We start from the raw sequence: 13,931 nt of genomic DNA on the forward strand, positions 1-13,931 counted from the left end.
TAATTATTGAGTAAAAATGGGAATAATGTATTTAATCCATGTGTATTTTTAGCCTGTGTACTTTCGCTGTCATTGCAATTCTTGCTTTTCGTACCAAGAAAGGTTAACTGAACTTAATGATTGATTGATTTTGCATTATATCATCATGATTTATTGTTCATTCTGTTTTCTTTCTTTTTACTGGGTTACTGAAGTGACAGTATGTGCTCGTGACGTGTAATAGCTTGACAATCGTCTTGTGTTTGCTAGCATGACTATTGATAATGTATTCAAATAAAAAGAAAATATTTGTCATAATAATATGTCATCACAAATAAATTTATTGCACAAGCGTAAATGAATACATAACTTTATTTAAATAAATGCTTTGTCATAACAAAAAAAAGACAAAGGTTAAAAGAGTACATAAATTACAAGTTGAATAAATATTACACAGTGATATTCACTTTTTTATAATTTGAGCTTTTTTTTACCTTTTTCCATTTTATTGGTTTTATTAAGAGTTCCAAATGCTGAACATTTTAGAGTCCTCCAGCCACTATTGAGTCTTTCACATGCCGGTTTAAGCCATATTTAGATGGTCAATCATCAAGTCTTATCTCATCCATAAAAAAAACAAAAAAAAAGAGTAAGAAAGAACAAACTGTTATGCATTCAGAGACGATAGAAAACCTGTCTTTACTACTGTATTATAGGCCTATGTTATGAATGCTGTCTACCCGAGTAATGTACGACAATCGGAATCTGATGAAAGCAGAGCACAAAAGCAACACGCTACATTCTGCCTTTTACTCCAAATGATTACAAAGCAGATCTGGGATCTGATTTCGGTCACATTCTCATATCTGACACCCGGACGGGAAACATTTTCAGCCGTGAAGCGCGTCGTCTTGAAACGTTCAGTACTTGACAAAAACCATCAGGGTTTTCTTTTGCACATTAATGTGCGACACTGTTTCAACTAGTTCAGCCGTCGCGTGCCCTGTGTCACAGATACGTTTTTGTGGGTCCCCTGCTCGCTGTGCGAACCTGCTTATCAGATTCCGAGAACACTGTCGGCTGTCCGTCTAAAGAATCTACTGTGATGTGTTGTGTGTTGTGGATGTGAGGCCCAGCACGAGATCACCGCTTAAGGCCTTCACCCTCCCTCCTGCTCCCCGGATATCACTGAGACTTAAGGTTGGTTAAAGGAACAGTACGCCCAAAAATAACCGATCTGTCTTTACACGTGTGGTTTCAAACCCCTGTGACCTCTCAAATATATTTTTAGTACTTTTACTGCTATGGAGATGGACGCTTTGGAAAAGCTAGAAAAGTCCCAAACTTCCATTTAAGTATAATGTGGTCCAGTTTTGTCAATGAATCGTTCGTGTAAGTCGGGTCTTTTCAATGAATGGATAGTTTCCATTATTTTACATTTATAAATCGTTTCTAAATGTCTCTTTGTGTCGTTCGAAACGAAATGTGTAAATGACGACGTTTTCATTTTTGTGTGACTGTTCCTTTAAAAGTAGATGAAGAATAGACTATGATGGGTTTAACTTGTTTACTCATTGAATGATGATGTGGATGTCAGGCTTGGGCTTTCACGCGAAGCCCCTGTCAAAGGTACTCGGGCAGGGTTTCTGTCCGACGCTTGCTCCCGCTTATACCTGAACTGAGATTCACTTTTCCTCTTAAAGAGACGGCACTAAATGTGTGGCAAGGTAAACAATTAAGTGCAAGCTGCTTCTTTTAATAGGGAGGGGGCATTCAGCATAGATGAGGACCTAAATAATGCTGACTACTAATTTCGCCCTGTGGTGACAGACACCTGTAAGGCTAAATGTGCAATAACAGAGACGACTTCGCCTCTTCGGCATCCTCGACGCAAACCCTGACCTCTCTTTCCCGTTACATTCTGCAGACCTGTGATGCTTTTATTCTAGCAACTATTTTACGGCCCCCTCCCAGCTGTAAAAAACAAAACGTGGTCATTCGGCCCCTAAAATGAGATCCGGACGGACTCATGGTGGCAGGCAATGGCTTTGCTCGATCATCAAGAGCTGACTGGTAAGTATCCCTGTTTTGCGTATAGCTTGATACAAGTCATTGAAAACACACTCGTCGGAAATGACACATATTTGCAGTCTCGGTCAGATCAAACGTCAGCTTATTCGTGGAGAGAAATAACAGTAAATGAGCTAGCACTTGCTGGATGTGTTCGTGACTAACGCCTCCCCTATCGGAGCCTAACCACAGGGATTTTTGATAGCTGCTTGACGTACGACATGAGTTTTTATGTCTGATCTGCTTTTCGATTTGAACGTGATTGAGGTCCTTCGTTGATATTAAAAGGTTCGCCTTTTTTTGTCCCCTTGGCTATTGTGTAACGTTCACGTAACCATTCAAATGTATTTGCATGTAGAAAAGGCACTGAGACTCGCGCACCGAAACTCGCAGGAAGTGATGCGTTAAATGACGGCGCAGTACATTAAACGTCAGCCTCCTTCGAGACACAGAAATGTGACAAATAACAAAAGAAAACGTCCAGTCGTTTTGCTGGCCTGACTAAGCAAACAGGGCTATTACTGATTGGTGAACAGTCAGAGTGGGCGGAGCTCAGAATGTGGTCAGACCTGCATTCAAATGACCAAGTTCTGGAACTATGCAAATTGACAATATGCTAAATACACAACTCCTCGCCTAGGCACCAAATCGTGGTGGTTGTTTGTTAAAGATAACAAGAAACAAGAGACGAACACAAAAAAAGAAATAAAATAAATCACATTCAATATTCTATAGGTAATATTTTCAAAGTTTTTTCAGTGAAACCACATAGTCAAGGAACATGGCTCATAAACGGACCGTCAATACCTCAATGAATTAAAAGGAAACAGCGTTTAAGTCAAAGTTAATCATAAGGAAAAAAGTTACATTTCAGAGAAAGAAACGACTGCTATGCGCTGTGAACATCCATCCAACACAAATGCCGGAAGAAGCGTTTAGGGGTTACAGTATCTGCCTCAATTTTAACTTTAACCAGATGCTATAATATCTGAAAACCTCAGAGTGGCCTGGCCTGTCTTATTCTCTTTATATCTAGACACGGGCAGTGTAAGGAGACTTGAGCTTTCAGACGGGACGTCGGTCATGTCCGCTCGGCTCACCCCAGTAAATGTGCACGCCTGCATCTGTTTACATAGGCACGTTTGGCGTGTTAGGTAAGCTCTACACAGTAATAAAGCCACTGAAACAGATTTGTCTAATGGGATTACATCGTGTTCTGGGTGGGATACGTCACAAAAAGGCATTGGTTTTTTAAAAGCTATCGCTGTATCGTCAACACGCACACATGCTCACACACGCATACACTGAATTTGGTGAAGTTACACATTTCCAAGCAGTATTCCCAATAAGTGCTTTGACAGGACCGAGAAAAAAACAGGAAGATATTGTGCTATCCATCTCTACCGTGTGTGTTTTCCTTTATCTTTTGGAGAACCAACGAAAATTGTGTTTTTCTTCCAATGGTAAGAGTTCCTGCTATCTCATGTGATACCTTGACAGCAAAAGATGTAAAAGACCAAGATAGCCCCGTTAATGTTTAACATGCCATGTATTCCTTTTTTTTACGTTTTTTGTTTTATGTTAACTTTAAACAAAACCGTATGGTGCTCCAACCCCAGCTTCTATAAAAATATATAATCGTATGTATATATTTTTAACAATTTTTGCCGGGACTCAGCTTTAACAGGGGTCTCCTCTGATTGGCTGAGTCCAGTGATTTTAGAGATGTGCGCTCAGTCAAAAGGATTCCCATGTTTTTTCCGATTGTTCGTATTTATAATAGTCGTTGCGTTAATTATTGTTTTGCTTCAAAATCTCAACGTGACTGGCGGTGGATTGGTAGGCAGGAAAAGGAGGTGGGCCCTAGGTCTGGTGATCGGTGTGGCTCGAATTCTCACTCGTTGTTGTTGCTGTTTTCCAGATCCTTGCACTGGATGTTGCCTCCGCTGTAGTCGGTGCCGGGCAGCTGCGCGCCGTATTTGTCCACGCACCAGCAGATGCCTCGCTTCCGGCCACGGGATGGTTTGCACTGCGGGGTGCAAAAGAGAAAAGGGTCACGTTGCCGTTTTTAGAACACATAGGCTTTGTTGATTATCCTTGTGTCCAATTTACACTGGCTTCGAAGGCAGCTCGTGCAATCGTATATTTACAACCAAAAGCCTGAGAGTGCATTGAAAATCACAAAGCATGAATACATTTCTTTTTTGAAAGACAAACAAGGACGAGTCGGAATGCGAAACGAACAAGAAACGTTTAAGATCTCTAGGTCACTTATCAAATGTATGCAAATTTGTGACCATGTTGGTTCCTTTGTACAAAAGGTCAGATTTCCTTTCTTCTATTGAAGCATACAAGATTCTTTGGAACATTCTCAAATCATGCTGGGATAACATGGATCAGCGAGTTTTGCACAAACTTCCCATGCCAGCTCGAGAGCATGCTGTTATTAAAGCGACTGGGGACAAACACTGAGAGATGCTGAAATCCATTTGAGTGAACTTTTTACTCGATTCAGTCTGCCAACAATACGAAATACAACAACAAATGCAGTTTAATATTAGAAAAGAATGCAAAGCATTATAAGAATTTTCGTTAGCGCTCTCAGACGTTTAGAATCCATTGCATTTATATTGCACTACAGACTCTTTTGTTTCTAACTTATGTGAAGCTAGTCATATTTGTTATTTATTAAACATATCAAAAATAATCCTGTCATCTGTTTTGTTTCAATGTTTAATAGAAATTAGCTAACGTATATAATGATATTGCTTATGCTGTAATGTATGATTTTGAGTCAAGAGTTGTACCTGTTTACGCTTGAAGAAACCCTTCCGGTCACAGTTGGGAAGGTAAAGGGAAAGAGCCATGACGCGGGAAGTGTCTTTCATACTTTGAATAATTCCGTCCAGCTTCCGCCTGCAGGGACCCTGGCAAACAAACCCACGGAGCGTTACATCGTCACCTCACGTGTTAACAAACCGCTTAACCGCTGCTGTGATGCACAACTTACAAATTCTGGCTCGTGCTTGTCGATGGGAACAGGCGAGTAGTCCATCGGGCCCACGTAGCGCTGCTTCTCCGTCTGTTTCTTCTTGTCCTTGCGCACAGCAGCGTGTTTCTTGCTGTTGATCACGTCTGGTTTGGGATAAAGGGGAATTTTAGGAGGCTGGTCTTCCGTTGTTTCTGCTTTTGCTGTATCATCATGCTCGATAGACTCACGATCTAGACGACACAAAGAGAATCAAACGAGTGTTTTTAACTGAATATAGAAAACGGCATCAATAAATATTTGTCTAATTTGTGGTGTTGAAAGACCGACGGTGTTGTGGGTGGACGCCAGAGCTTTGCCATGCTAATTTTTAGTACTGTTGTTAGGGTGTTGCTAAGTTGTTGATTTCTGTCAAAAGAGCCCATTTAAAATTGCTATTCTGGTCTGTGGTTATGGCCTATGACCCTCTTTTAACGTAAACAACAATACTTTTTTTACCCATAATTTCTAAATTACTGTCTGATCATCTTTCTTCACATATCTGTTTCACCAACAATGTGTAATGATTTATGTTTTACCAAATAACTCGGCTATTTTCAACAGATTCTCAATCAAATTTTATTTATGAAATCTTCTCGTTCGCAGATGTTAACACACTTTGCTAGTAACCTGAGGCATTGACAACAAAGCAACTGTTTTGCCACCAAATGTCTTTAACAGGTGATGGGACACCCCCAACCATTAACTTGTTGTAAATGGCCCGTAGTTAAGCCAACGAACTACATGACTTCGCTTTATTGCCCTATGCGACCAAATTTGGGTCAAAATCCCAATATCTGCTCAATGCAGTTCAGGTTAAGTCTATTATTTTACAGTAAAATGTATTTTAATCTAAATCCTGAAGACTGAATGTCCTGCTACTCTGAACAATCCACCCTTTGTATATTAAAGAGTTAACAATTGAATAAAATTTCATTTTCCCCTGCACGTCTACAGGGTCTTGCAGTGAGACCGGAAACCACCTTTAAAAGGATCTTTATCGGCTCAAAGCCATACTTGGAAAACTTTGAAGTCAGAAGAACCATAACACCATGGCAACCGCAAGCTCTTGTTCCAAAAGTATCTAATAGCAGGTAGTAACTGTCACCACGTGTTCAGGGAAAATATACTGCGGAACAAAGTATATATGCTTCAAACTCAGTGGGATGCATGGCTATAACTTCAACTGATTATTGCCTATTACGGTGTCTACCCACTACAAATCAAATCCTATTGGATAAAGCCTTGTTTAAAAAAACTACCACCATGCATATAGACAATGCATGTATAATGCATTTGGTTTGGTTTACAAAATGCATGGTCCCCAAGATGTATAATCCGTATATAAATTGTAAATATAAATTCTCTATAACAATATATGTTAGTCCAATGAACTGAATTACTTGATTTATTTATGGTTAGTTAATGAAGTAATTTAGCGTTGGTGTATTATCATATCGCTTTTGTCACTGTTTTATTGCTTAACAGATGAGTAACAGACATACAGAGTAGTGCCTGAGCATCGGTGCCATCGGGTTGCCAAGTATTTCTGCAGCTCTAGCCAAGAGGGCATTATCAGACAGATGAGGCAGCCAACAGAAATGATTGAGATAGCTGCCCTCATAGTTCCCCGAGGTCCCAAGGCTTCACATGGCTGTGGACCGGGCCAGAGTGTTCTGAGCCGGCTGGTGGTGAAAGACTCTGTCTGACCTGGAGACGCACAGGGCGGGTGCCCGCTCATTACGGGAATCGGCTTCCTGGCTTCTGAGGTTACAATCAGAGCATGGGCCGTCTCTTTGAAATCAATCCTGCAACTCATGACTTGGCAGACTGAAATTTCTGTACAGATTTCTCAGCAGGTTTGGGCCACTGAATCTGAGATCTTGCAGGGCTTAAGGGATGTGCAAAACGACATATTTTCCAAATTAATCAGTCTTAATGAAGCCCTGTATAGCTTGGGGTTCGTCTGAACCGGATCGGGTTGTATTTCTTGACTTCAAGAACAGCCAGATGGACGCAATGGTCCATCTTTTATATAAGTATTTTTTTTAAAGTTTATAGTTTTAAAGTTATTAAAAATGTGACTGAACTAAATGGTGATCAGTCTCGTTTATCCAAAAATATGAATTTGAATTTTTATTTTATTATTGATTTACATTGATGAAAAAACTAAACTTCCCCATCAGATGTGAACCAGTGAAGGTCAATAAGCTTATAGTACAAAACAGGAAACTTCAGTACCGTCTTTATGCTTAATGTATTTATTCTTGATAATTTTTTGGTTATTGGCCGAAATACACCCCATTAATGAACGTCAACATCCCTAATTAACTGTAAACCTAGTTTCAGTCTATCAACATCATTTTCCGTGTCTGACTTTTCGCAGGGAAGACCAGAATCAGTTTTTCCTTGCTCTTGGTCCCCAGCTTGTAAAGGTTTAGTGGCTCTGTGTTTAACATCTGACAAACTGCCAGGATCCTGGAGCTTTTCCAGACCAGACGTACAGTATCAAATGTGGCTGTCTCTCTTCTTGGGCTTGCAAAACTTTTCATTAAGATACAGGGATCTGAGCCTAGCCAAAGGAGATGCATCCGATAGGGCTCCGTTTAATAATTTACATGTGCGCCGGGCCATTATACTTCATGAATATCCACGTTATTTTTACAGCCCGGGGGCTGATGATGAAAGCGAGTCCCCTTTTTGGTCGTTTTGTCTAAATTTACGGCCGCGCACCCAGACTAATGCTAAGACAAAGTGCTTGTGAATGTGATTTTTTTGTTCTCTTATTGAATTATTAGCACGCACAACATTTGGGTTCCCGAGATCACTATCTCACTGTTGTAATAAATTTAGACATTGTCTGCTCTGAAAGTCACTCTTAAAGTGAGCTAGTCTTTGCCTCTGCCTTCATTGCTCTGTTCGTGTCACAAACCAACCATGGCATCCCTGGCTAGATTCCACTGCTAAATATTTAAAGCTTGGACTTGGTCCATGCCATGTTGGTTGGGCCACTGCAGCAAAGCAGTATGTTACTCAAACTACAGAGGCTGCCAGGAAAAGACGAAGGCGAAACTGCACAAATCTACAAAATAGAGAATATGACCTTGCAGGAGTTTGTATGCACTAGTTAATGCTAAAATAACCTATTGCAGGCTATGAATTGACATTAAGAGCTTGGCGACAGTCCTCTTTGCGCGCTGGGATGAAAGTTTCCATGTTGTAATGTGCTATCGGTTAAATCCAAGAAAACAGCCACTTAACTTATTATCCACACAGGTCCCTTATAATTCAGGACAAAGCAAACTGAGGACACCTGTCCGTTACCTCTTCATCACCTGGTAATTTCTTGTGTCATCAAAACTGGGAAGCAAAAGCAAGAGAGCACAAAAATCTATGCTGCGCTATATGATTCTGTGTGTTTCATATTTATAAAATCCCGTTTGAAGAACTTGAGAAAAGAAGCGCAGAAACGGGTTTTAAACTGAATCCATGGAGTGTGAACCAACGGACATCAGGTCAAGATGAGATTCAACAAGTGAAGTTCTTTAGTTAACTTGGTCTTAAAATGTTGCTTTTCCAGTCACAATTTAAAAGAAATATTATGAAGTAATTATTTCACAAGATCACCATATAGCATACCAGATGCATATACAGGAACCATTTTCCATTGAATATCCAGCAAAACCATATCATGATATATACCATTACTGTTTATGTATATACAGTACGAGTTTGGTTATCCCGCCCAGCTCCGGGTAAAAGTAGTCTTGTTACGCCTCAAGGGCGTGTTCTTTGGCGAATAAGCTTTATCTTTACCGTTAAAGACCCGGCTATCCTACACGAGCCAAATTTCCGTCCGAGCTCATGAGATCATATATTCTGTGTCCACACTGCCAGGCAGCGTTATTTTCCACCGTCCTCAATGACAACAGCGGCTTATGACAAGCTAGTTGCAACAATTGCAACACAACTACTGCAAAGCGGCAACGTTGGCATGCGCTGCAGCCCCTCGAGAATCCTGCCAGGCACAAAAAACCGAGGCAGCGATTTGAAACCACATCTGAACCTGTGCTGCAGGCAAGAAATTAGGCACCTTTTGTTCTCCTTCCCTGCAGAAACGTGACACTGCGGCTCCCCCTCCAACCCCCCCAAAAGCACATGACAAGAGGTTTCAACAGGTTGGAGTCTTCAGCCAAAACCACATGGTTCAGCCCTTTCATCTGCCCTGAATCTGAACGTTTCGTTTTCTAAACACGTACGAATCAAATCGATCGTATTTTTGCGAGGCTTTCTCGTGTCCTTATTGTTTCGGTCAGCCAAACACATGTTCCTTCTTTAGGACGGGCCCAGCATGAGGATGTCACGTTTCTGACGGAGATGAGACTACTGTGCGAGTTGATTTTCTCCCCAGCTGGTGCTCACTAGCCTTCCAGGTTCCTGTCACAAATACACCCTGCGCAAATTTGCTGTAAAACTTTGCTCGGAGTCATTCAAGCGTGCCCGATAGGTTCCCCGCACATTTGCGAAGGAAAATGACAGGACAATTAAGGCATTGTTTTTAAAAAAGTGCAAGAGAACTATTCAAGTGCTTTCCACTAAGTGAAGCAATGAGTATGTTTCAATGTCAGTCCGATGATGCAATGTTTCTGTGAGTTTGGCCTGTGGCACAATATACATTTGAGATGACAAAAAAGCAACGGTAGAGCGACTGCGTTCCATTCCCTTGTAATGATTGTTTAGTTACGGATAGTCTCTAGCGGGTTTAATAAAATAAATACATCAAGGATACAGAAGTAACCAAATACAACAGCCGAGCTTCTGATTCATTCCATTTGGCCGGCACAAGAGTTTTTAATGGTATGTTTGTTTATTTGCAAGTCAAGCTTTTGAGATTTGGAGCATGCAATTTGGAGAAATCAATCTTGGAGAACACGGCCTAAAATTCCTTTACATGTTTGATGGGCAAGGAGACTGTAGTCACGTAATCGTATCTGTTGCCAATAGTATCCACGCTCCACACGGCATGTTTGAACAGAAAGTCTCCCTCGTAATCGTTGGCAAATTCGGCGTATTTGTCCATTTTAACATAAATGGAGCGGAAATATAATCTGGATTCACCTGATGAAACAAAATCCGTAACCTGAGAGCGACAGCTTTATGAAGGTATAACACTGATGTTAAATATAACCTATGCTTCTTTTCTAGGGTTCACAATTTCATGTTCATGGTAAAAAAGAAATTAGTACACAGACATGAGCTAAACGATCTGAAAGGCTACTGACCCCCCCCTTCTCTCTCTCTCCCACCCCTCTGTCTGTCCTGCCCAGCTAGTAAAACCAGGCTGAAACCAAATACCAGGGTAGGCTGGAAACGGTTCCCAAATTCATCTCCATGCTTTAGGGACAGCTCTTGACAGGTCGTCTCCGAAGACATTCTGCTGAATCACAAGAGACCCAGGCAGCAATAACACTCATCAGAAGAGCCTAAATACTGGGACAAACAGGTTTTTGATGTGCACCTGTGCGCGAGGGGGTTGTATTTGTGTACACACACGGTCACTGTAAAAGCCTCTCCGTCTGCCTGTTTCAAAGAATGTATGCAGTCCCGCCGTCTTCACTATATTTGGAACAATGCGAGCAGAATCGAGCGAATTCCTCACTCTTGCTGTTTCATGCATTGATGTTGCCTAAAGGAAGATGGGGGCTGGGAGACTCACCCATTAAAGCTGACTATTGAAAAAAGCAAACAGGGCTCTGTAACGCTACAGTGTGTTCTTGTTCCTCTAGCCTAAAGCATTGTGTTAACAGCACAAAAGTTGTGGATTGGATTTCCTGGGAACACACAAACGGTTTAAATGTAGCATTTTAATGCGCAATTTGGCCAAATGCACAAATGTGTAAACACAAACTCGCCTTGCACGGTGACTCTTCAAGACCTGTAAAACCATCTCATTTGGAGAACACAGTAGGTTTACCACATAGCTTGGCTAGATACGCACACCACAGCTACCCTTCTGCCCTCGGATTTAATCTTTGAACAGTAATCTGACCCTCACAACACCACCCACAGACACGGACCTAAATTCAGACCAACCTAGAAGCTGTTGGACCGAGAATACCACGCAGGCGTTGGTATGCTACACCTGCGCTATTATACAGTACGCACCTCAGAATGAGGAGAGGTGTAATCCTAATACGTGTCCACAGCGCATCAAACAAAACCATGTTTCCAATGTAAACATCAACCAACCATGCACAGAGAGAAAATCATTTGGCGTTTTAAAGAAAAGGTAGGAAGAGCAAATCTGCGTCAGACACATAAAGGTTGGAATGTTCGCTTTACCTATTAATCACATTTCGTATAGTGCCGCGAGGTCAAAATTGCACGCAGAAACCGCATGGGAATTCAACCAAGCGCAGAGAATTACAAGTGCGCACGGCGGAATTCAATGCGCGCAGAAATGCAAAGGCGAAGTTGCATCTTGGTAATGAACGACGTCCATACGCAGCAACATATAAAGCCTCTGCTGTTATAAAAACACGGTTGTGGGTACGACTCCCAGGGCACGCATACTGATAAAGTGTACACATTGTAAGTAGCTTCTGATAAAAGCGTTTGCCAAAGGCGTAAAACGCATACACGATAACGCATGAGACACTTCTCTTTCCAAGCCACTTACCGATGGGTTGGTGCGATTGTTTGTATCCTTTCTCGTTCGTACACACTCCCCTGCCGTGCAACAGGGCGTGAAGCGGCTTCTCCTCTCCGCTCCGCGGTAGGCAGCGGAGCCCTTGAGTGCACGTACTGGTGTAGACACCGCACGCCTGACCCTCCGCCAATGCGCAAGTAAAGCAGCAGCCGCAGCCGGGCTCCTTAACCAGCTGACAAGCCACCGGCACCGGAGGACACATGGATAACGCCTTCTGATCGCACGGCTCGCACGGCACATAAGAGCCAAAGCTGATGGACAAAGCCGTGAGCAATGTAACCAGCACGACTAGAATCATGTCTCTTTTCTGTTCTTCAAAGTGTGAATAAGCTCCGATGAAAAAAAACGGGAACTAAATATGTGCGCAAATAAGCGATCGTCTCAGGACGGTCATCGGGTTTTAATGCAAATTAGGAACTCTGAAAAGTCCGCATGCAAAAGTACAGCACAGGTCGGGATCTTTTTTTTAAAAAAAGAAGAAGAAATAAGTGTTTTTTGGAAATCAAGAATCCGTTGATTACTTTTTAGATCAAAAATGAGACACTGGGGTATCGTCTTTGATTAGTCCAGTGCTGCCCGGTTTCAGTTTGTGCGCAATTCGGTTGTACTGAAATTCTGGACTTTGTGAATCCAAAAACACTTTCCCCTCTGCAGAAGTTTTCTGAGCCGACTGATCAACTTGAGTGCAGCGCTTGCCTTTTTAAAAACAGCCAAACCCAAACCCCTAACTATGAATAAGCCAAACAGCGGTAAAGGGAGGCGCACTTGCCAGACCCTGGCGCAGCGCCAGCGCCTTTCCCCCCCTCGGCAATAGGATCAGCCTTTCACGCCGATGATGCCAAGATCGCAGAGCAAAACACAACGAAAATCCTTAGGAAAACAGTCGTATTTTATTCCCATGCAAAATCGAAGACATCCTCCTCTGTATGCACTTTGGGTAGTTGTTGTCTTTCTGTTTAAGCGCGTCACGAAGCCCCAGTTTGGTGGATCTGTGATAGATTTAATGCGTCATATGGAAACAAGGCTACATGATAGGGAGGCAATGATAGGCAACATGCCCTGTGGAAAATGCAAACAATAGAACAAGATTAGGATCGCCCTGGTGACAGACACCAGTTCATTACTGCGCAAAGACAAAGCGGCATAAAGCTTTATAAGCAACTCGCACAAATGTACTGTGTGTGCGCGAAAGCGCATCAATGCGCTCCGCAATTAAAACCACCTGAGGTGTGCGGTGAATGATGTGGTACATGGTTCAAATGTCGTTTTTTTCTGCATGCAAAGAGACTTTCCTAAGCCCTAATGAGCTTTTCATCGAACAGCCAAGTCTTGGTTTGAGTTTTAAAAACAGTGGTGTTGGTTAAGGTTTAAGACAGGCGACCGGACACGCACCTGCTCAGCTAGTTCTTTTTTACTCAGATAAGGATGATATTTGAGCAAGGTTCATTCTTAAAAGAGCCTCGCTGCTGTTTACATGTTCCTGGTTTGTTTTAAAGTGCTGCAAAATGACGACTGCACATGTTCCATATGTAAAGTTCATCATTGTGGCAGAATGGGTTGCAGGCACCACTGCTGAGTTTTCCCTTAAAGGAGCGTTGTCAGCTGCTTCTTTAAATCATTTAATCTCTTTTGAAGTTCTTTATGCGTGCGGACTATTCTATTACCCAGCTGTACATGGGTAAATGTATGTGCGTCTGTTCCCAGTGCTGCTGGATTTCGTCCACAACCAAGATTCTGACCACTAGAAGGTGCTATTAGCAATGTTAAGATGTTTACGGAGGAATGAGCGCCGCTGGCCCACAGACCCTGAACGTTTCATTACCAGATATTTACACGGTGCTGTAGTATATGTCTCATGGTCAGGAATCTAAGAGACAGACATCAGGCGTCAGGAATGTACACGTTGCTTGGAACTAAAAGATTAACAAACTGGTGCATTGTAGAAATAAATGGTTCCCTTTCTAACACCTCACCTCTGTTATCTGCGAAACATGGTTACGCAAGTAACCCATTGATATGGTTGTTATAGCTGTATCAGTCTTTTAGGAAACTTCTTTGTTTATTATACTAAGCATTTATGTTCCAATAAAAGGACTTTGATTTTCTTTATTTATTTGTGGCATCAGATGTCCAAAACGAAAAGAC

General features: G+C 41.9%; 1 protein-coding gene across 2 annotated transcripts; it reads right to left on the reverse strand.

The window, feature by feature from the left end:
- Positions 1 to 298: 298 nt before the first annotated feature.
- igfbp5b (insulin-like growth factor binding protein 5b) lies at positions 299 to 12,740 on the reverse strand. 2 transcript variants are annotated; one of them, XM_079463588.1, is made up of 4 exons: positions 11,757 to 12,740; positions 5,060 to 5,271; positions 4,857 to 4,976; positions 299 to 4,078 (listed from the first exon to the last, which is right to left on the reverse strand). In XM_079463588.1, the coding sequence occupies exons 1-4, from the start codon at positions 12,082 to 12,084 to the stop codon at positions 3,944 to 3,946; spliced, it is 795 nt and encodes a 264-aa protein (XP_079319714.1). In that variant the 5' UTR covers positions 12,085 to 12,740; the 3' UTR covers positions 299 to 3,943. The 2 variants fall into 2 exon arrangements, with proteins under 2 accessions (XP_079319714.1, XP_079319715.1); XM_079463589.1 differs by having other exon boundaries at positions 304 to 4,078; positions 5,060 to 5,184; positions 11,757 to 12,462.
- Between the last annotated feature and the right edge of the window lie 1,191 nt (positions 12,741 to 13,931).

The sequence above is a fragment of the Barbatula barbatula genome, assembly GCF_947034865.1.
Source record: "Barbatula barbatula genome assembly, chromosome: 9".
NCBI lineage: Eukaryota > Metazoa > Chordata > Actinopteri > Cypriniformes > Nemacheilidae > Barbatula > Barbatula barbatula.